Raw genomic sequence first — 22651 nt, forward strand, 5'->3', positions numbered from 1 at the left:
GAATTGGTTGACCAAAGTGTCTTTTGGTCAACACCAATCGATGGGATGAAAACATGTACAATGTCCTATGGAATTAATCATCTAAATGAAACCAGACAAGTTTGATTAAATCCCTAAACTAAGGGAACATGCATAAAAATCAAGATTTTTCTACCTAGGGGCAAAATAGTCGTCATGCCAAAAATAGATAAATTAGGGAAATATTGAATAAAGTTCTTAACTAAAACCTAATCAAAACTAACCTAATTATAATGTCAAGAGATAAGAATATGGAAATGAACCTAAATCTAACATCTAATTACACCATTAATCAAGATTTAATTAAAGTTAATTAGAACTTAATCCTAATTAAAATTAATATTTCAATTTATGATAAAAAAATTAAGTTATATTTAAATAACCTAATTCTAATTATATTGTATTAATCCATATATTAACAATTAATCAAAATCAATTAATAATAATTAAAAGGGTTTAAATTAATGATAACAAAGGAAAATAGAGTAGGGGTGGGCATGCCTAGTCTAGGGTATGGACAGGAGGATTGTTTGGGCCTTCGGATATAGGCGCAAAAGAAATGAAGTTGAATTAGAGAGGGGGTACGGACCCGGAGGTAAGGTGTACTGAGGATAAGCCCAAACGCAAACCCTATGCTAAACCCAGGTTTTCCAATGTGAAAACTCTCACAAACGGAGGCCACCAACACCCCACACGACAATCAATTCTCTTCACTAAGCCAAAAAGCGCTTCTCAAAACGGAAGGAGAGCTTCTTCGGAGAATCACGTTTTCTTTACGAATTTTGTTTGCGTTCGTCATCAGCATCGATGTATTTCCAATCGTTGGCTTACACTTCGTCGCCAATCCTCGCCGCGTTTCACATAGCTTCCTCGTCGCGACCTGGATCCTTCGTTCGAATTTGGATCTCATCATCGTGTTTCCGGCGGCAGGCTCAATCATCCGTTTCGGATTCAATTCACCGTTGTGTTTCTGGCAGCAGGCTCAATCGCCCGTCCTTCGCCGCAAAACACGTCGTCACGGCTGCACGTCGGCGTTGCGTTTTCGCAACTTCATCGTCGCGTATGTGGATTCAATTCTCCAGCTTTGCGTAAACGTCTATTCGAATTCGACTTGAAGCTTTGGTTTAGAGCATGTGCGTCTTTGTTCTTCTTCTTCAGTTCCCGTTTGCTTCTGTTTCTGTGAGTTTCACTCTTCTCCTTTGTGATTTGCTTTTGATGGCATGATGACGGTTGAAGGGTGGATGAAACTCTGGATGCCGCTCGAGAAGGACTCCAATGCAGCAAAAAATCTGATGCAGAATGAGGAGCTTTTGTAGAACGATGATAAGGTGGTTTGATTGAAGGTTGTGGAGAAGATGAAGGGTGAGGAATGATTGAAGAAAACAAAATAAAGATGTGGAAACAAAATGAAGATGGGGTTGAAGATCCAAGAAGATTGAAGATTGAACAAAGATGAGTGAGATATTTATATCATTTTCTCTTCTCAATTATGTTAGAGATGCAAATGAAATTCATAGTGAAATTCATCTCAAATTCAACTATTAGTTACAAAAAAATTTAGTTGGTTTGAATTATGAGATTTCTGTTAAATCAAATTCCAGTTAGATTTCTGTTAGTGAGTTAGTGTTAGTTATTCTAACTGTTATGCATTTTGCAGGTTTTGCAGGTTTTTTTTAATTAAGCTGTTCTGTTAAAATGATGCTCGGTTAATGTTAATTGGTGGTTCTGCAGGTTAAACTGATTGTGTTGAAGGGATTGGATCCAGTTAAAGTCTCTGTTAATCCGATTTTGCAAGGCGACGCCCTTTCAAATTGGAAGCTGCGTTTTTTCCATTTTCCTTTCAATTTCTGCGTTTTGGTTTGGATTTGCCTGTGTAAATTTCAATTTTCCTGTCAAGTGCGGTTTCTGTTAACTGGTGTAGCAGTAATCTTGTTAATTTGTTCCCTTTTAATGGGGATGGCTATGTGTTCAGAAGTTGGTTTTTATTGGATATGGATATTAGTTGTATTAATGGATATCTGGTTATATATCAATGGCTATGGACATTTGTTATGTTAAATGGTAACTTACATGGATTTGGATATTTAATTGTTAAAATGGTAAATTGGATTGTTAATGGATATGGAATATTAAAATGGTAAATTGGATTGTTAATGGATATGGATTATTAAAAGGGTAAATGGTTATTTAAAATAATTTAAAACTAATCTAAAAATTGAAATAATCAATTTAAAGATCAAAATCCAATTAAAACAAAAATCAATTTAAAAAAACCAATATCCAATTAAAATCAATCAATTGTTTTAAAATTAGAATCAATTAAATCACTTTGAAAAAAAACAAAAATTAATTAATTTAAAATTTGAATCAATTTTAAATCAATTTAAAAATTAATTAAAAATTAAATTGAAATTCCACAATTGATTTGAAATTAGACTTAATTTGAAATTAGAATTTTTTTTTTAAATATCCAGAATTTTAAAAAAAATTTCAAAATTAACCCATTTTTCAAAAAAATTACACAAATGGGCAAAATTTGCCCTAATTGTGTACATAGGCGCCACCCTAGTTGGCGCCTACCCTTAATGGGTAGGGCAAGTCGCCACTAGGGGTGGCGCCTATGCCCAATCCCTTTTTTTTTTTTTTTTTTTTTTTTTTTTTTTTAAATGTTTTATTAATTTTTTTTTTTAATTTTTTTTTTTAAATATTAGATATTTGATAAATATATTTTTTTTTATAAATTATATTAATTTATATTAACACTTATATATAAATAAAATTATTACAAGATATATATATATATATATTAATTTATATATATATTAATTTATATATATATATATATATATTAATTTAATTTATAAACAATTAATATTATACACATTTAATTAATATATATAAATATTTATTTACAAGATATATATATATATATATATATATATATATATATATATATATATATATATATATATATATATATATATATATATATATATATATATATATATATATATATATATATATATATATATATATATATATATTAATTTATATATATATTAATTTAATTTATAAGTAAATAATATTATTTATAAATTTTTGGGAGAATTAGGGTTAGGTAGACTGGTGTACAACCCAGATCTTTTCCTATAAATAAAGTGTTATTTCCTTGCATTTTCTTCAACACTGTTTCCTACCACCTTCTGTATCAAGTTGAGTTCATGGCATCCCCAAGACCGTCGTCATGGCAGCGAACATCATCAAGGCGCCCGGATCCTGAACCAGTAATCTTAAAAAGGGATGGGCATGTTATTTTCTCGCCTTTGAAACCCCCAATGGAGATGAAATTTTGGAACATCCGTTCGTTGGACCAACTAAAAAGGTCCTTGATGTCTTGGTTAGAGGGAGATTACCAACCTGGTGAAGTCATCAGAAGGATTCAGAGGCTTAGAACAAGGTTCTCATTTGAAACTGGAGAAACGATACGCTGGTGGGTTGAAGTTGAAAGCGACATTGATTGCATCCAAATGATGCATGGATCAGACGACATAGTGTTAACTGTTGTAATTTCTTAGATTTTAATGGTTGTTTGTCATGTTGTTGTTGTATTTGTTATTGTTCTAGTACTTGTTCTTGTTTTAGTACTTGTTTTTGTTCCAGTATTTGTTTTTGTTTTAGTAATTGGTGTTGTAATGTTAGATGTTTGTGTTTGTTGTTCAAGTGTCATCTTCTATTTGGAATAAAAAGTAAACTTTAATTTAAAATGATTTTGGTACACAGATTTATGAAAGTGAAAACTAAGTTGTGGAACTAGATCCACGATATGGACATTTGTTCTTATTATGCCCTAGTTGTCTACATATGCTACACTTCCTCTGCATTTTCTCTGCGACGTCCATTTCAGTTCTAATGCGCCTGCTATTTGGGCGACCACTTTTATTCCGCCGCATCGATTCGTTGTGCCAAACAATTTCCCCGTCATACTCTGGCCAATACGCCTCCAATGCTACCACCGGAAAGGGATTGTCGTATACATTGAGCAATGTTGCAACTTTGTAGATTGGAGACACTAGCGATAATGCAGCGAAGTGGCTGTGTGAACACGCTGCAATGACATGGGAACAAGGCATACGATACGCCTGAAATTGACCACAGTCGCACCAACGGTCTGGTATTAGGACCCTATACTCTTGTCTGGGCAGCCCTTGGTTGTGGTCAATTGTTTCCTTGACACTGAAAGTGTGGCCATGGCGGTCGAACTCCGTAACCCGATGGCTGCTGGCTTTGGCGGATTCCTGCCTCATAAACTTCATGCAGGCTTCACTATAAACCTGACTCGTCTGCAACACTTCATTCCAGCGCCTGCCCCTTGTTACGAACAACGTTGCCATCCGAAAATAGGTCGCACTCACCAATGCGGTTACCGGGAGGTTACGTATGCCCTTAAACACGCCGTTCATTGATTCCACAAGATTTGTTGTCATGTGGCCCCACCTCACCCCATCGTCGTACGATCTAGTCCACTTCGCTCTGTCGATATTATCAATCCACCTCCCTGCATCAGAATTTGCCAACACTATTTCCCGGCGATAGTATTGGAATCCAGGCTGGTTTAATGAGTACCCCGCGTTTATCAAATGTTGCTTCAAAAAGTTATCCTTGAACTCCCGCATAAAATTTTGTGCAATATGCCTGATGCAGTAGACATGGGTAGACGGGGGGTCATGCCAGCCATTTGCTGGATTATTGTATGCACTGTCTATTGAGGCGTGCCTGTCAGAAATAACGCAGATGCCAGCTTGTGGAGTCACGTGCGTTCGAAGATTCTTAAGGAAGAAACTCCAACCAGCTGCCGTTTCTCCTTCCACCAATGCAAAGGCTATTGGGAAAATATTTGAATTGCCATCTTGTGCGACCGCCATCAGTAACGATCCTTTGTATTTCCCATACAGCCAAGTTCCATCGACTTGAACAAGTGGTTTGCAGAATGTGAACCCGATGATGCATGGACGGAATGCCCAGAAAAGTCTATGGAAAATTCCATTACCTTCTAGACGAGTTCCGTCAGGGGATTGTGCAGGCAAGGTCTCCATTATAGTAACCGTCCCAGGTGAATACAATCGTAGTGCAGCCAGGTAGCGTGGTAGTTGTTTGTATGATTCCTCCCAGTTACCGTACACCAGTTCAATTGCCTTGGTTTTTGCTAACCAAGCCTTTCTGTATGACGGTGTATATTTGAAAACAGCCACACAATGGGAGATAATTGTTTTGACCTTCAGTGACGGGTCAGCCTCAACTAGAGGTAATATGGAATGGCAGATCATGTCATGGCTAAGTTTGCGATGATCCTGTGCCATGTTGGTGTTGACGCAAATGTGAGCTTGAGATATTGACCCTATCACCCACGCGTTATGCTTCTTCTTGTACGATGCCATCAACCTATATCCACACTCCGGATTTTTGCATTCAATAACGTATCTTTCCGGATTTGATTTGATAACATCGTAGTCAACACAATTTTTCAAGTGCCAGTTCTTTATTGCTAACAGACACTCTTCCTTGGTACGAAATTGGTCACCCTTCTTTAAGTCCTCATCAGACCTCATATATGGGTTGTAGAACATATCTGATGAGGGCTCATCCTCGCCCAAGTTAAGTGTTGTGAAGTGCGCAGGAGGTGAGTAGCGTTGCGCTATAGGTATTTGAGGTTGGTCTTCGTCTTCAGAATGACGGTTCACCAAGTCATCAACCACGTCTTCAGCATCATCAACCACATCGTCTTCAACGTGGTGCTCAGCATCTTGTTCGTCATCAATCACAGGATCAATAACCTGTGATTGAATATTCTGAGTTGGTTGAGGTTGTTCCAACACAATGTACAACACTATGTAGTCGTAACCAGAGTACTCATGGTTACGAAGCATGTATTGTGTCTCCATGTCATTTTGAATCAATGACTTATAAAACTTGACAGAGTTGTTTTCTGAAAAAAAAGGTTGTTGATAAAAAATTTGGGACACTGGTTGTCTTAGTTTGGACTCAATCTTCCTTTTCAGATAAGAGAAGTCAGCTCCTCTATTTAGACAAAACCGAGTGCATTCGGTGTTTCTAAATAGGAAGCCAGACTTATCACATTCATAAGTCTCACCGTTGACGTGAGCTTTGACTTTGTATTGTGAAGAAGATGACATGTTTTGTGAAGACATTGTGAAGGTTTTGTGAAGGTTTTGTGAAGGTTTTGTGAAGGTTTTGTGAGGGTTTTGTGAAGATTGCTGTGAAGATATTGTGAATACCTTTGCGAAAATGTGTGTGAATATTTATACTGCAAGAATCTTACTGAAGATTGCTGTGAAGATATGTGTGTGAAGATTGCTGTGAAGATATTGTGAATACCTCAGAGATTCCCTTGCATGCCTTACACGTGTCACACCCTTGAATGCAACACTCCCACCTAGTCTGTACTAATGCATTCCAACCTATCCACCTAGCCTGAACATAGTCTCAGAGATTCCCATGCATGCCTGTTCCCCATCAAGTCTTCACCACCAAGTCTCAGAGATTCCCTTGCATGCCTTACACGTGTCACACCCTTGAATGCAACACTCCCACCTAGTCTGTACTAATGCATTCCAACCTATCCACCTAGCCTGAACATAGTCTCAGAGATTCCCATGCATGCCTGTTCCCCATCAAGTCTTCACCACCAAGTCTCAGAGATTCCCACGCATGCCTTACACGTGTCACACCCTTGAATGCAACACTCCCACCTAGTCTGTACTAATGCATTCCAACCTATCCACCTAGCCTGAACATAGTCTCAGAGATTCCCATGCATGCCTGTTCCCCATCAAGTCTTCACCACCAAGTCTCAGAGATTCCCACGCATGCCTTACACATGTCACACCCTTGAATGCAACACTCCCACCTAGTCTGTACTAATGCATTCCAATCTATCCCATGCAGGTGTTTTGGACTTTTTCTACTTTTATAACACATATACGCCAATTAGTATGGCGTAACTAAATGAAGTATTCAATTTAAAGTTGTAATAAAACATAAAATAATTTAATTACAATATAATTATTTGTTTTTCTTTTTGAAAAATATTTGAAAGTGCACGCGTACACCACAATAATAAATATTTGAAAGTCAAATTTCAACCGTTAAATAAATTATTGGGGGATATCAAAGCTAAAATTGGATTCTACTATCTCTGTGACACTTAACTTCTCATCTGACCTGTACAGTGTGACACCTATTCTGCAAGATTCCCACGCATGCCTCACACTTGTCACATTTTTGCATCATCAGATTCCACCAAGTCTTCCCCAAGACAAGACAACTCCCACCTAGTCTGCACCTAAGCATGCCAACACTGCCACGTAGTCTGCACCTATTCTGCAAGATTCCCACGCATGCCTCACACTTGTCACGTTTCTGCATCATCAGATTCCACCAAGTCTTCCCCAAGACAAGACAACTCCCACCTAGTCTGCACCTATGCATGCCAACACTGCCACGTAGTCTGCACCTATTCTGCAAGATTCCCACGCATGCCTCACACTTGTCACGTTTCTGCATCATCAGATTCCACCAATGCATGCCAACACTACCACGCATGCCTTACACTTGTCACATTTTTGCATATTCAGTTTACTTGAAAAAGAGTATAAATAGAGGGTCATTCTTGCAAGTTTTCATCTACCACTAACACTTTTATTCAGAGAACTCAGGCGAAACTTCTCATCCACCAAGCTTCTTCCTACATTGCAGTCATGTCGCTTCTTACCATGGGCCAAGAACACAGAGGAACTAGGGCAAACATTGCCTCATTCGTAAGTTTTTCTTGAACATTGCCTCTTTCGTATGTTTGTAGTTAGTTTTTTAAAAGTCCAATATAATAATTTTTTATATTGTTTGTTTTTAAAGGATCCCAAGAAATTTCGTCAACGTTCACACCCAATGCCTTATCCAGACCCATGGTGCGTACCTTACATAGAGCGTGCGGGTTTCGGTCATGTAATGCATGTCGTAAATGCCACCATTGATGCCAAATTCATTTTGGCTCTGTGTGAACGTTGGAGACCTGAGACACACACCTTTCACCTACCAACTGGTGAATGTACCGTCACATTAGAGGACGTGTACATGCTTTTAGGTCTTAGAATAGATGGTAAGCCTGTCACCGGAAATGTTCAACAGCCTAACCAAATATGTGTTGAAATGTTGGGGGTAGATCTGGTCGAGGGTGAGGGGTCTGCCAAAGCAAGGGGTCAGGGTATTAAATTATCTAGCCTACAATTGTACCACGACTCCATAACTTTGACTGAGGAATCCTCCGAACAAGAAAAAGTCATAAAAACCCGGGTTTACATTATGCTATTGTTTGGGAACTTGCTATTTCCCGAAGGGACGGGAAATAGCATAAATTTTATGTACTTGAGTTTGCTCGGGGACATTGATAGAATAAGCACATATAGTTGGGGTTCTGCAGTATTAGCATTCCTATATAGCTCTTTGTGTAAAAATGCACAAAATGAGCACTGTACATTTTCTGGATGTTCTTTTTTGCTTCAAACATGGGGGTGGTGGAGATTGCCGAGGCTAGCCCCAGAAAATCCTAATGACTACTCCTTCCCCTACGCAACTAGGTAAATTTATGATCTTATTTCATTTTGTATATTTATTCTATAAATATTTGTAACTAATATTATTTATCTTTTTTTGTTTAGGTTCATTACAACCGGACTGGATTACAGTCTTACCCCCAAAAATAAAATTATATTTTATCGTCAACTGTTGGATCGTCTCCGAGCACAGGATGTATTACCACTAAATCACTCAACTTCTAACTGATTTATTAATGTCATGCATTATCGATAAATAACATATTTACTTTTTTCTTTGCAGTTTATTTGGAGGCCATATTTGGGATTGGAACATCAACCAAACCCCGAAGATGCAGCTGTTTGGACAGCAAAAACGGCCATAATGCGGTTCACCACTGTGGAGATGCACCAAAGTGACCGTGTCAAGCTTCAATTCGGAATGCATCAAGACATCCCAGGCCCCCCAATGTCCATGGAACCTTGGCATCTAAAAAAAGTCAGCCACCAGTGGTATGCCCAAAATTGGAAGGAATTTGCTAAGGAGTTTCGAAAAATGTGGAAAGACCGTGCCCACTATGTTCTACAATTTCCGGTGGCGCCCAACGAAATGAAGCCGACAAGGGAATATGTGGAATGGTATAGAGCAAATACCAATCCAGAAATGATTGTGTCTGACCCGTTCTATTTGGACGATCCCCGGATGCAACAGCCATATTTCCAACAACAACAACCACCACAGTATTCCCAACAACAACAACCACCACCTTATTACCAACAACAACCACCACAACCATTTTACCAACAACAACCACCACCACCTTATTACCAACAACAACCACCACCACCATATTACCAACAACAACAACCACAACACATGTCCACCCCCCAACCAAATCAACAATACATACCACAAACTCAATCCCAATACCATGAAGACTACCAACAACAAACTCAACATTCCCACCACCATCAACAGTCCCAACACCTACCACAATATCAATCCCCCTACTTCCACCAATCCCAACAATTCCAACACGGCAATTTCCCAAGCTCTTCCAGTCCTCCACCTAGCCCCGACACGGGTATACAAGAGGACTACCAACAGGACTACTACACACCACAACAAACATTGCACTTTGGCCAACCCGATTCAACCCTAAACTACCAAAGACCACAATTCGAGGGCGCACCCAGCAGTAGTCAGTTTGTCCCACCGAGACAAAGCTTCGAGGGCGCAGAGGGGACCCGTCTTTCCTACAGCACTGAAGGGACTTCGACCGAACCACAACGGCAAGCGGCAAGGGGGCGCGTTAGGGCAAGGGGTGGTAATAGGGAAGCACCACCACCACGTGAACCGTCTAGGCGAGTAACTAGACCTCCCCCGTGCGGATCGTACAAGGGACCGCATCATATGTGATTAATCATATCTTTGTAATATTTGCCTTGTTTATTATTTAAATAAAAATATTTTCTGTTTATTATCTTTATATCTTTATCTTTATCTTTAAAAATATTGTCTATCATATCTTTATACATATATAAATTAATTTTTTTTCCAAAAATTTACAAATAATATTAATTACTTATAAATTATATTAATATATATATATATATATATATATATATAAATTAATATATATATATATAAATTAATATATATATATATATATATAAATAAAAAAATTTAGACAAAATATATGTGTGAACATAAATTAATATACTTAATAAAAAACATAAATTTATAAATAAAAAAAAATTAAAAAAAAAAAAAACATTAAAAAAAACATTAAAAAAAAAAAAAAAAAAAAAAAAAAAAAAAAAGGATTTGGGCATAGGCGCCACCCCTAGTGGCGACTTGCCCTCCCCATTAAGGGTAGGCGCCAACTAGGGTGGCGCCTAAGGGTAAAAAATGGCCAATTTTGGCCATTTGTGTAATTATTTTGAAAAATTGGATATTTTTGAAATTTTTTTGAAATTTTTGGATATTTAAAAAAAAAATTCTTGAAATTAAAAATCAAATTGAAAAATAGAAAAAATAGAAAACTAATTAAAATCAAATTGAAAATCAATTTTGAAATTAGAATCAAAGCACCATGATGGATATAACAGAGATGCGATTTGAAAGGGCATAGATGATCAACGTTACCAAAGTCAAGACAAAAATGGACGTTGGGATGAATGGTCGACTTTGGTCAACTGGTTGACTGAAAAGTCAAAAGTTGACCAAAGTCAACTGAGAGGCGTGAATTAAGGATTTCTTGTGTATAAACGAGCTAGTATCCAATGCACTAAAGACTCGAATCAAAGACCAAGGACTAGTGATTGGGTCGAGGTTAAGCCTTAAGCCAAATGATAAATCAAGCAACAAGACATGCATGTCAAGAGTCGTTCCCCAATGAATTAGGCTCTCATACATACCCAAGGCTGAATAAATACCCAAAGTCAAGAACTAGGGTTTTGAATCCATATAATGAGCAATCCTCAATCACCAACTTTGAATCTATAGATTGACCAATACCAGTATGAATGTATATGAATGAAGCATGAATATTTGCAGATGAATCTCAAGTTATAGGATTGATGAAAATTGAAAAGGGGAGGGCAAATTTTAGGGTACGACAAACGTGGTGGAGCAATTGCTTCAAACGCCGTCAAAAATTTCTATGATGTCATTACTGATAAATTCTAAGGCATACAGGGAGGCTTTGTAAAGACTATAGTTTACGTGGAACACGATGTTACTGTGGATCAGTTTGACCACATTGTTGCCAACATTACTTCCTGTAACAACCTAAGCTTTTGTGATGAAGAACTTCCTAAGGAAGGTAGGAATCATAACTTGGCGCTTCATATTTCAATGAATTGTAAAGATGATGCTTTGTCCAATGTATTGGTTGATACTGGTTCATCGTTGAATGTGTTGCCCAAGTCAACTCTAGCAAGACTTTCTTATCAAGGCGCCCCGATGAGGTACATTGGCGTGGTGGTTAAAGTGTTTGACGGTTCTCGAAAAACTGTCATTGGAAAGGTGGACCTCCTGGTTAAGATAGGTCCGAGTGATTTCCAAATTACTTTTCAAGTGATGGATATTCACCCGGCCTACAACTGTTTGTTAGGAAGGCCTTGGATCCATGAAGCTGACATCGTGACGTCTACTCTGCACCAGAAGTTGAAGTTTGTTAAGAGCGGCAAGCTTTTCGTTGTTGGTGGGGAGAAAGTGCTTTTAGTGAGCCATTTGTCGTCCTTCACCTATGTAGATGCTGAAGAAGAAGTTGGAACTTTGTTCCAAGCTTTGCCTGTTGCTGATGAAATTCAGAAGACTGGGGCACCCATGTCTTCTCTGAAGGATGCCAAAGAGGTCGTTCAAGCTGGTAGCACCGACAAATGGGGTCGCATTGTGGAAGTCATTGAGAACAAGAATGGAGCAGGGCTGGGATTTCAGCAAGGGTCATTCAACGCCAATGTCAAGGCTATGCAAGACATTTTTTGCAGTGGAGGGTTTATTTACAAGGATGATCAACACTCAGCTGCCATTATTGAAGATGATGATGAAGACGAAGCTTGTGCCAACTTTGTAACACACGACCAAACTTACAACAACTGGATTATTGTTGATGTTACTATTGTTATGCACCCTTCGAAGTAATTTGTTTTTATTATTTTAAGAAAAATCCTTCTCCTATGCCTAAGGGAGAAGTGAAACATTGCTGGACATTTTCCTTATTATCATCAATAAAATACAATTTTATTCATCCACATCTATGATGTTTGTTTTACTTTTGCTTTTTCTGAAAATGGTAATCACAAAAAACATAAATAAATAATAATCTCTCCATCTGCATAATATTTATTTGCACTCATTTTCTCTAAAATCAAAATATCAAATCATTATGCAGGTTGGTTCTCAAACCCATTGAATGTAATGATCCTACTCCCTCTCCAAACTTTGATTTCCCTGTGTTTGAAGCTGATGAAGAGAATGATGATGAAAATATATCTGATGAGTTATCCCGTTTGCTTGAGCACAAGGAGAAAGCCATTCAGCCATTTGAAGAGCATATTGAATTAGTCAACTTGGGTTCCGAGGATGACGTGAAGGAAGTCAAGATTGGGTCTCAATTGTGTCCAGAAGCTAAGAAGGGGTTGGTTGATCTTCTTCGAGAGTATTCTGATGTGTTTTCTTGGTCCTATCAAGATATGCATGGTTTGGATTCTGAGATTGTGTAGCATAGATTGCCTTTGAAGGCAGAATGCCCACCGATCAAGCAGAAATTGAGAAGAACTCATCCTGATATGGCAGTGAAGATTAAGGAGGAAGTGCAGAAGCAGATTGATGCTGGTTTCCTTGTTACCTACGAATATCCGCAGTGGGTGGCCAATGTTGGCTTGTTCCTAAGAAGGATGGAAGAGTCTGTATGTGTGTTGATTATAGAGATTTGAATAAAGCCAGTCTGAAAGATGATTTCCTCTGCCACACATTGATATGTTGGTAGACAATACAACTAAATTCAAAGTCTTTTCGTTTATGGACGGATTTTCCGGTTATAATCAGATTAAGATGGCACCCAAGTATATGGAGAAGACCATGTTCATTACACCATGGGAAACATTCTATTATCGAGTGATGCTCTTCGGTTTAAAGAATGCTGGTGCAACATACCAGAGAGCTATGACCACTCTTTTCCATGATATGATGTATAAATAGATTGAGGGCTATGTTGATGATATGATTGCTAAATTAAGTGATGAAGAAGAGCACGTTGAGAATTTGTTGAAGTTATTCCAGCATTTGAGGAAATATAAACTCCGCTTGAATACCAATAAGTGTACTTTTGGTGTCCGTTCTGGTAAGTTGTTAGGCTTTATTGTCAACGAGAAGGGTATTGAGGTTGATCCTGCCAAGGTCAAAGCAATACAAGAGATGCCTGCGCCCAAAACTGAGAAGCGAGTTAGAGGTTTTCTCGGCCACTTGAACTATATCTCGATATTTATATCACATATGACTGCCACATGTGCGCCTATATTCAAGCTTCTTCAGAAAGATCAATCTTGTGATTGGACCTAGGATTGCCAGAAAGCTTTTGATACTATCAAGGAATATCTGCTTGAGCCTCTGATTCTGTCTCCGCCTGTTGAAGGAAGACCTTGGATTGTGTATCTGATTGTGTTGAAAGAAAGTATGGGTTGTGTATCTGATTTTGTACTTGAAGTTGAAAGATTGTGACAAACCATTGCTTGAAGAAGGGCTAAAGCCTGGTTTCCGTTGGGGCATGGTATTTGATGGAGCTGTTAATTTGTATGGTAATGGCACTGGTGCAGTGATTATTACTCCTCAAGGCACTCATTTTCTGTTTACAGCTAGATTGACCTTCAAGTGTACAAACAATATGGATGAGTATGACGCTTGCATTATGGGGCTTGAAGAAGTCATTGATCTTAGAATTAAGTATCTTGACGTCTATGGACATTCAACTTTGGTTGTGAATCAAATCAAAGGTGAATGGGAGACGAATCAACCCGGTTTGATACCATATAGGTATTATGCGAGGAGGATATCAACTTTCTTCATAAAGGTTGAGTTTCACCATATCCCTCGATATGAAAACCGGATGGCAGATGCTCTTGCTGCATTGGCTTCCATGATCGTGGTGAAATTTTTGAATGAGGTTCCCAATTTGACTGTGATGCGTCTTGATAAGCCAAATCATATATTTTCCATTGAAGAAGTCAAAAATGAAAATCCATGGTATTATGATATCAAATGTTTCCTCCAAAGTCAGATTTACCCGGCTGGGGCATCTTTTAAAGTTAAGAAGACTTTGAGAAGATTAGCTGGTAACTTCTACCTGGATGAAGATGTGCTTTAAAAGAGAAACTTCGATATGGTTCTGCTCAGATGCGTGGATAGACATGAAGCAGACATGTTAATGACTGAAGTCCTAGAACGTTCCTTTGGTACTCATTCCAATGGGCATGCTATGGCAAAGAAGATGTTGAGAGCATGTTACTATTGGCTAACAATGGAATCTGATTGTTGCAAGTTTGTGAAGAAATGACATAAGTGTCAAATTTATGCAGATAAGATTCATGTTCCTCTGAAATTGTTGAATGTTATTTCCTCTCCATGTCCCTTATCCATGTGGGGAATTGATATGATTAGCATGATTGAGCCCAAAGCTTCAAACATTCACCATTTCATTCTCGTGGCAATTGATTAATTCACAAAGTGGGTTGAAGACGCATCGTATGCAAATGTGACCAAGCAGGTTATGGTTCGATTTATCAAGAATCAGATTATATGTCATTATGGTGTGCCAACTAAGATCATTACTAATAATGGATTGAACTTGAACAACAATACGATGGAATATCTTTGTAAAGACTTCAAGATTGCACATCATAATTCTTCTCCCTATAGACCCAAGATGAATGGGGTTGTTGAAGCTGCGAACAAGAACATCAAGAAGATTATTTAAAATATGGTTGTGACGTATAAAGGTTGGCATTAGATTCTACCATTTGCTTTGCATGGGTACCGTAAATCCATCCGCACTTCAACAGGGGCAACCCCTTTCTCTCTTGTTTATGGCATGGAAGTTTTGCTCCCCATGGAGGTTGAGATCACATCATTACGTGTTTTGATGGAAGCCAAGTTAACTGAAGCTGAATGGTGTCAGACCAGATATGATCAGTTGAATTTGATTGAAGAAAAGAGATTGAATGCCATGTATCATGGTCAGTTATATCAACAGAGAATGAAGAAAGCTTTTGATAAGAAGGTCAATTTTGATAAGAAGGTTTCAAACCCGATGCTAGGGGGAAATAGACTCCTAATTATAAAGGTCCATATGTTGTTAAGAAAGCCTTTTCAGGCGGTGCTTTGATTCTTACAACTATGGATGGTGAAAAGTTCACTCGTCTTGTGAACGTTGGTGTAGTCAAGAAATACTTCGCCTAAAAAAGAAAAGAACAACTCGCTAAGTTGAAAACCCGAAAGAGCGGCTTAGGAAAAAATGAGCGTCTCGGTGGATTGAAAACCCGAAAGGGCAATCCAAGCAAAAGTTAGAGACTTAAAGCAGAAAATTCATCCCGGTAGATTGAGTACCTCACCTTGGGGGAATCTAGGCCAAAATTAGGGATTATGGCAAGTAACTGCATTCGGTTGGTCCTGATCTTTGAAGCATTTTGAGCAGTCACTTGGTTTTGACTCATCATTCTCAACCGAAGACAAGCACAGTGGATTTCGAAGTCGATAGGGAGAGTAGTGATCATTGTATTCAATGTAGCCCTTTTCCATGTAAATTACCATTTTCAAACTTTGTAAAGATCCATTGAGTCCCGCCATTTGCGGACTACCATTCTATTAAATAAAGTTGAGCTTTTATCTAATTATTTGTTATTCTTATTTGTGTCTGTTTTAAAATTGAACTTTTATGATGATAGTTTCAAAATATATAAGTCAATGAACAATGATTTTTTCTTAAAATAATAAGGCATTTACTTTAAGAATAATCGATTTTAAAAAGGAATGTCAACAATAATATCGAGGATGATAAGTCTTGATGTGTGAAGCAAAGTTAGTCTTTGTATCCTCGTGTGGCCTTTGATTTATCCTGGAAGATTATTATATCCCTAGTAAAGCCCCACATAGATGTTTTTGGATGGAATCCCCAGTAGATCGTCTGGTTCTCCCCACTCGGAGTTTTTACCTCTTATTGTGACTTGAGACCCCAACGGAATTCCATTTTCTGATAGAAGATATCTTTCTTCGGGCAGTATTTGGTTCCCAGCAGTATTGTTGGTGCCCCCTGCAAGATTGTCTCCCATTTGATATGGTGTTGACTTAAAATTCCCCGCAATGATGACTTGTTTCTCTGATAAGGATCCTCAGCAAATCCTTCTTTGTCCGCAGTACTTAGGTTGGACGCATGTTTTCCATGCCTTTTCCCAGCCATAGTTGAATTGGATTTTGAGTTAGGATTTATATCCTCGGTGATTGATTTTCATCCCTAGCAGGTTCTCCGGTTGGTGTTCCCATCTTGTTGAGATTAGCCGAGTATCTAGTTGTGATGAATCAAATCTTCGTCATTTGTACCCATATGCTCATTTGTCAGCATAATCATATACATACTCATGCATATTCATGCATAAAACACAACATCAGATATTTCATTATGAATTTTTTATCGCATTGACCTTTACTATGATCCTCTGCTTTGGTGATATTATTCCCCCACCCAAATTTGGTGTGTTTGTCCTCCTTTAAGTGTAGAGTGTCAGTCCCCTTAAGCAAAAAGAGTTTATCCTTTCTTCTTCCCCACTGAGTTATTTCCTCGTGGATGATTATTAATTCAGTTTCCTCCCCAGTTCATTACCTGGATGGAACCACTCCCCTTGAGTTATATCCTCATTGGGTCGAGTCTTGTTTGACCGTTTCTTTCTAGTTTTTACCTAGATAGATCTTTTGGTCCCCAATAGTTTATTACCCAGTAGCCGGTAATACTCTTATTGATGTTGAGTACTTTACTTGTGTTAATTTACCCAGTAACTGGTATGAGGTAATTTACTTCTTTGTTTTTCTCCAGCGGATTCATTTTTTCGTTTCCCTAGTAAGTTTATCCTTGACATGTTCATCTTAACCAGTGACGGATATTCTTCCTGTTCGATATTCTACCCAGTAAAAAGGTAGTTGTAATTCCTTTATTTTCCAGAGAGTCTATCATTGATATGATCACTTTAATCGATGATGGATTTTCTCTTCTTTGCGGTATTCTACCCAGTGAAAAGGTAGCTGTAATTCCTATTTGCGGTATTCTACGTAGTGAAAAGTTAGTTATAATTCCTATTTGCGATATTCTGACCAGTTGTGGTAGATATAAATCCTATTCTCCCCGCTGAGTCTATCCTTGATATGTTCACTTTAACCGGTGACAAATACTCTCTCTTTGGTACTCTACCTAGTAATCGGTAGTTATAATTCCTATTTTTCCCCGACAATCTATCCTTGATATGTTCATCTTAACCGGTGATGGATATTCTTCCCTTTGAGTTTATCCTTGATACGTTCACTTTAACCGGTGACAATACTCTCTCTTTGGTCTTCTTCCCAGTAGCAGGTAGTTGTAAATCCTATTTGGTTTCTTTTCCCCAGTAGGTCATTCTTACCCAGTAACCGGTAATGAATATGCCTCATTTTTCTTAGTGAGTAATCCTTGATATGTTTACCCTAACCGATAACGGATGTCCCTCTGTCCGAGTGTATTATCTTCTTACCCAGTAACCGGTAGTAGACAATATATCTCTTTTACTCCTGTGTTGAAGTTTTTCTTCCCTAGTTGAGTTTGGGTTCGTATTTCTTTATGAAATCGATTTCCCTCTTGCGTTTGAGTATTTCAGTCTCGTTCTGATTTACGCATTTCCCCAGTGAGTGTTTCTTGTTGTGTTGGTATTATCCCAATACATGCATATTCCCTTTGTCCCCAACCAAATCTTTCCATTGATTTATTTTCATGGAAATCCCTTCGTGTCTCCAACAGTTTTCAAGTCATAGTCTGGCCTACGTATAGCTTTTTATCCCTCAGAGTCTCTGTCTCCTCAGTGAGTTTTACTTATGGAATGCATTGTGCTCCTGTGGACTTTCAGTCTCTTTGGATTCTTTTCCTTTGTGGAAATATATTCTCCGCAAATATTATTTTTGCATACATATCATATATATCACGAGGTCACTTAGGGACCAAAATTTGTTTCTCGATGTTGTTATTTAACTCCATTCTACTGAGTTGATACAAAGATTTTAACCTTCACATCCTCATCTAGAATGTCCTTAAATAGGGGTAGTTGTAAGACACCAATTTTGATCCTAAGATCCCTCATGTTATCTCATTATTTGCATTGGCTTTGGCTTTGGGATCACACCTTATCATCCTCCTCACCCCTCATTGAGTGGGTTTGTATTGGGAGAGGTCACCAAGCACTTTTGGTTGTATCATACTTTTTTTCTTTGTTTACTAACCAAAATACCAAAAATATGTCTATGTATAGCTTTTTTTCTTTTGTAGGTAGTGTGTGTGTCCACCCGTGCGTCATCAAGCTACAAGTAGGGTTTGAGACCCTCAGTGAAAAGAATCAAGCAAAAAAATGGTCCACAATGGTTCTAATCATCATATATGGATCTCCGTGTTCTTCATTTGTCAAATTGATAAAGAATTCATCAAGAAATTGGAGCTTGTTTGCCTTAGAAACCCTAATCCATCTAGGTATCTTGTGTGACTCCCTCAACAAGTTTCTTCATCAATTGATCAAATATTCCAAGGGATACTTCATTACACATCATCTTAAACATATATGATTCTCCATGAGCCCCAAAGAGCAAAATAACTTCAAGTTTGCAAGTTGGTTCAAAGAGGTTGACAATAGAAAGTCAACTAGTCAAATCTAGGGTACCTTAGACCCTATCTCCTACAATGTTTTGTCATTTGAAAATTATTCCAAGATTATAGTTACTATTTATGACATTTCAAATAACTTTCATGTTGTCATCAAGAGCTAATTTTGCTTGGAAAGTCATTTTTTATGGTGAAAGATTATAGGTCATTTTGTTTGTGCCCTAGTTAGGAGGTCAACTTCCAAGAACCATAAGTTGCTCAATTTTTATTATATTAAGGCCATCCAAGTTACATGGTCAACTTCAAGATTTCTTATCCAACTTTACTTCTTTTAGAAAGATCAAATTCAACTTGCAAGGGCATGTACCAAGAGGAAACATTATAGGTCATTTTGGGCCATCACCATTGAACAAGCATTTTTCCTCAACTTCTAAAATCCATAACTACCTCATGAAAAATCCAAATGGTGTCAAATATGTGACTAATTTTAAGAATAATGAAAGAGCTACAATGTTTTAGAAGGAACCATTTTCATTTGAAGCTCATAGCAAAAGTTATTCAAGGTAGAAAAAGTGGTAATTTGACTTTATACTTAGAAAAGTTTCAACTATGTTTGATTTCTCCAACTTCCGCCTCAAAATTCATCATGGTCCAAGCTCCAAATGGAATATTCTAAAATATAAAATTTGTTCCCCCTCATGTTATCTTTCCAAAACATCCAAGATCTTGGTATTTTGATCATTTTTGAGTGACTTGCGCATGGTTACTTTGCATGGCTTGTTTTGGCAACTTTTGAACTCAATTTACAAACACCTATGCATGGCTTCATGTTATAATCTAAGCATGTTTTGTGCACTAATTTGGACTTAATGCGATCATCATTTGGGCCTAAATGCATGCCCATGCACCCACGCACATAAGTTACTAAATTTGGCCAAAATTTCAAAGGTGTGGAAAGTAATGTGTAGGCTATAAATACATGCCCTTGTTGGTCAGAAAAGGGATCTCTCTTGTCCAAGCTTTGCACCAATACTTTCCTAACCTCCACTAAAGGATAAACTTGAATATTTCACTTGAAATCAAGTTTCAATTCTCATTCTGTTTTGGAATTGAAACTCCAAGAATCCAAGCCTTTCAATCATCCATTCCACTTCCTACAAGTTGTTAGAGTCGAGCCAAGGCAGATTGGAAGCAAGATCAAGCTCAATTGAAGCAAACCGAAGGTGAGTTTTCAGATTTTTCTCTTCTTCGATTCTCCCTAAATTCTCCACTATTTTGCTTGTTCTTTGGTTGTCTGAAGACCTACCAATATAGGCAACAAGATTGAGTTGCTTTGAGGCCAAATTGAAGCAACTCAGATCATGCACCTTAAATTTCAAATCCACGTATCTTTTGATACACTTGGAATTTGGAGAAACTGAGATCAGATTCGAGCTCCTGAGCATTTTTCCTTTTGAATAGTGTAATCACTTTTCATTTTTATGAATATTGGTGGTTGACCAGTCCGGTGAGTCCATCAGAGAAGATGATCGGAGTCCTAGCTTCGGTGGTGTGTTGGTCGTGTCCTAACCACTTGATCTTGATTCCATGTTCTAATCAAGACCCTTGCTTTGTTTGACTCATGTTACTACGTGTTTGACTCAGGCGTTTGGTGCACTCTAGCACGTGGCCATCAGATCCGCCACCTCAATTAATGAGGGAGATCTGATGGCCCATGTTTTTTCATCTATTTTAATTAATTCTGATTTGATTTTAAATCCTTTTATTTTGTTTAATTCATATTAAATTCATTTTTAATCCAAAAAATATGGGACTTTCACAAAAAATATTTAAATATTTTTCTCTTCCATATTTTGAATTAAAATTATTTTTTGGATAAATTTTGATATTTTTTGTGAATTAAATAATTTTTGACTTGTTTTTAAATATTTTAAAATACTTCTGACTTTTCAAAATTTGTAAATTTTTTTGTCTAAGGTCCTTTGAACTTGTTTGATCTAGGATAAATCCCTTGGCCATTTATTTGGTGTTCTGAAGGGATTTGAGGTTTGGTCCATTTAAAAATGCATTTTAATTGATTTTAAATTTGATTTTTAATTGAATAATTGTTTAAAAAATATGCTGAGCTATTTAATTGATCTTGTGATGTTTGATTTCTGTTTGGCCTTGGGCGTAGTTGATTTGACTTTTATTTTATCAATACTATTGGATTTAGGGGGTTGATGAAATGTGCATTTCATCCCCCAAAATGAATGGATAGTATTGATAAGATAAAATTCCTCATATGATCAATTTGGGTTTCTATTTCCCCTTCCCTCTTCATCTTCATCCATATTATTCTCCAATCTATCATTGACCAATGAATTCTCTTCATGTCTAATGCTAGTTGATTCATCAATGACCTTGTGTCAGATGAATCAACATGAGCTGGATTGAGATAAGTCCCTCCCTTTTTTTAGTGTGTGGTATGTTTTAGGAGATTGGTTCTTTGTACCAAGTCTCTAACATGCATTAACACCAATATCTTTATTGTTTGGCCTCAGATAGTTGTGATTTCTACATAAGTCCAATTATGATTGCTTAACATAGAGTTAAATTTGTCCCGCAAGGTATATCATTCTAGTAAGTGAGATTGTAAGTATCCCATTACTTCACGGCATTGTGTGAAAACTTGACCTTTTTTCCATTCATGAGAGCTAGTGCCATACTTGTTGATTTATCCAAATTGGAGTCCTTCTCATGGATGATGTCTTGGTTCATGGATTCATACTTGTGAGTGAATGGTTAAGTGTTCTCCAAAGAATGACTTAAACAATTAAAATTATTCACTAAGAATTGACTAACATTGCCTTACTTTCAAGTCATTTACTTAATGCAATTTAAAATTCAAGTACCTTTATCATTTATTTCCATTTACATTTCATGCAAGATGTTTATGTTTCAGTTCTTTTTCACTTTGCTCACTTGAGCCATATCATTTGTACTTGTATATATTGTGTGTTGTTGATTTTGTTTATGGTCTTAGGATCTTAAGATACCTAATAAAAACAAAAACTCTAAAAAATATGTTGGTGGACTGTTGGGCTTTATCTGAACTTTTGGACTTAGAAATAAGCAACTTCCCTATGCTTTGAGGACTTGGCCAATGCCAATATCTGAGACTGAGATATCTTTGACCGTGCCTTTCATCTGATGCAAGACCTTGAGTGCCCTTGATTCATCTGTCACTTTGTCTTTATGCTTAATTGTTATACTGTTATTATTATTGATGTCTGATGATTACTTCTAAGTTCACCACAAGGAATATTTTCATCTGATACAATGGAAGATATTGAAGATCGCTAGCTATTGGAGTGCTTGCTCGGATATTATGGCTATCTTTATTTGATGCCTTGGAATTCATATGGTTTTCTTGGATATTGCTCATGCTTGTTGTTTGCTCAAAAGTCCAAAGGAAAATGGGTTTCTATATGACATTCTTGTCTTATGGACTACCTCCCATTGGTCAGATCTTTTCAACTCTTAACTTTTAATTTTTGTCTAGGGTAGTCTCTTCATCTCCTCCCACCACTACGCCAAAAACTGGAATAGACAGCGCCCCTTAGAGGGCGCTTTATTACAAAAGTGCACTCTAAAGTG

General features: G+C 37.4%; 1 protein-coding gene and 1 long non-coding RNA gene across 2 annotated transcripts; both read left to right on the forward strand.

The window, feature by feature from the left end:
• Positions 1–518: 518 nt before the first annotated feature.
• On the forward strand, positions 519–2077 carry LOC127128661 (uncharacterized). Its single transcript, XR_007805994.1, has 2 exons — positions 519–1474; positions 1750–2077. It is a non-coding gene; the product is annotated as an uncharacterized LOC127128661 (long non-coding RNA).
• A 5557-nt stretch (positions 2078–7634) lies between these two features.
• On the forward strand, positions 7635–10108 carry LOC127115630 (serine/threonine-protein phosphatase 7 long form homolog). The gene is made up of 3 exons (XM_051047129.1): positions 7635–8669; positions 8751–8841; positions 8929–10108. The coding sequence occupies exons 1-3, from the start codon at positions 7885–7887 to the stop codon at positions 10042–10044; spliced, it is 1992 nt and encodes a 663-aa protein (XP_050903086.1). The 5' UTR covers positions 7635–7884; the 3' UTR covers positions 10045–10108.
• Positions 10109–22651: the final 12543 nt, after the last annotated feature.

The sequence above is a fragment of the Lathyrus oleraceus genome, chromosome 1, assembly GCF_024323335.1.
Source record: "Lathyrus oleraceus cultivar Zhongwan6 chromosome 1, CAAS_Psat_ZW6_1.0, whole genome shotgun sequence".
Taxonomy (NCBI): domain Eukaryota; kingdom Viridiplantae; phylum Streptophyta; class Magnoliopsida; order Fabales; family Fabaceae; genus Lathyrus; species Lathyrus oleraceus.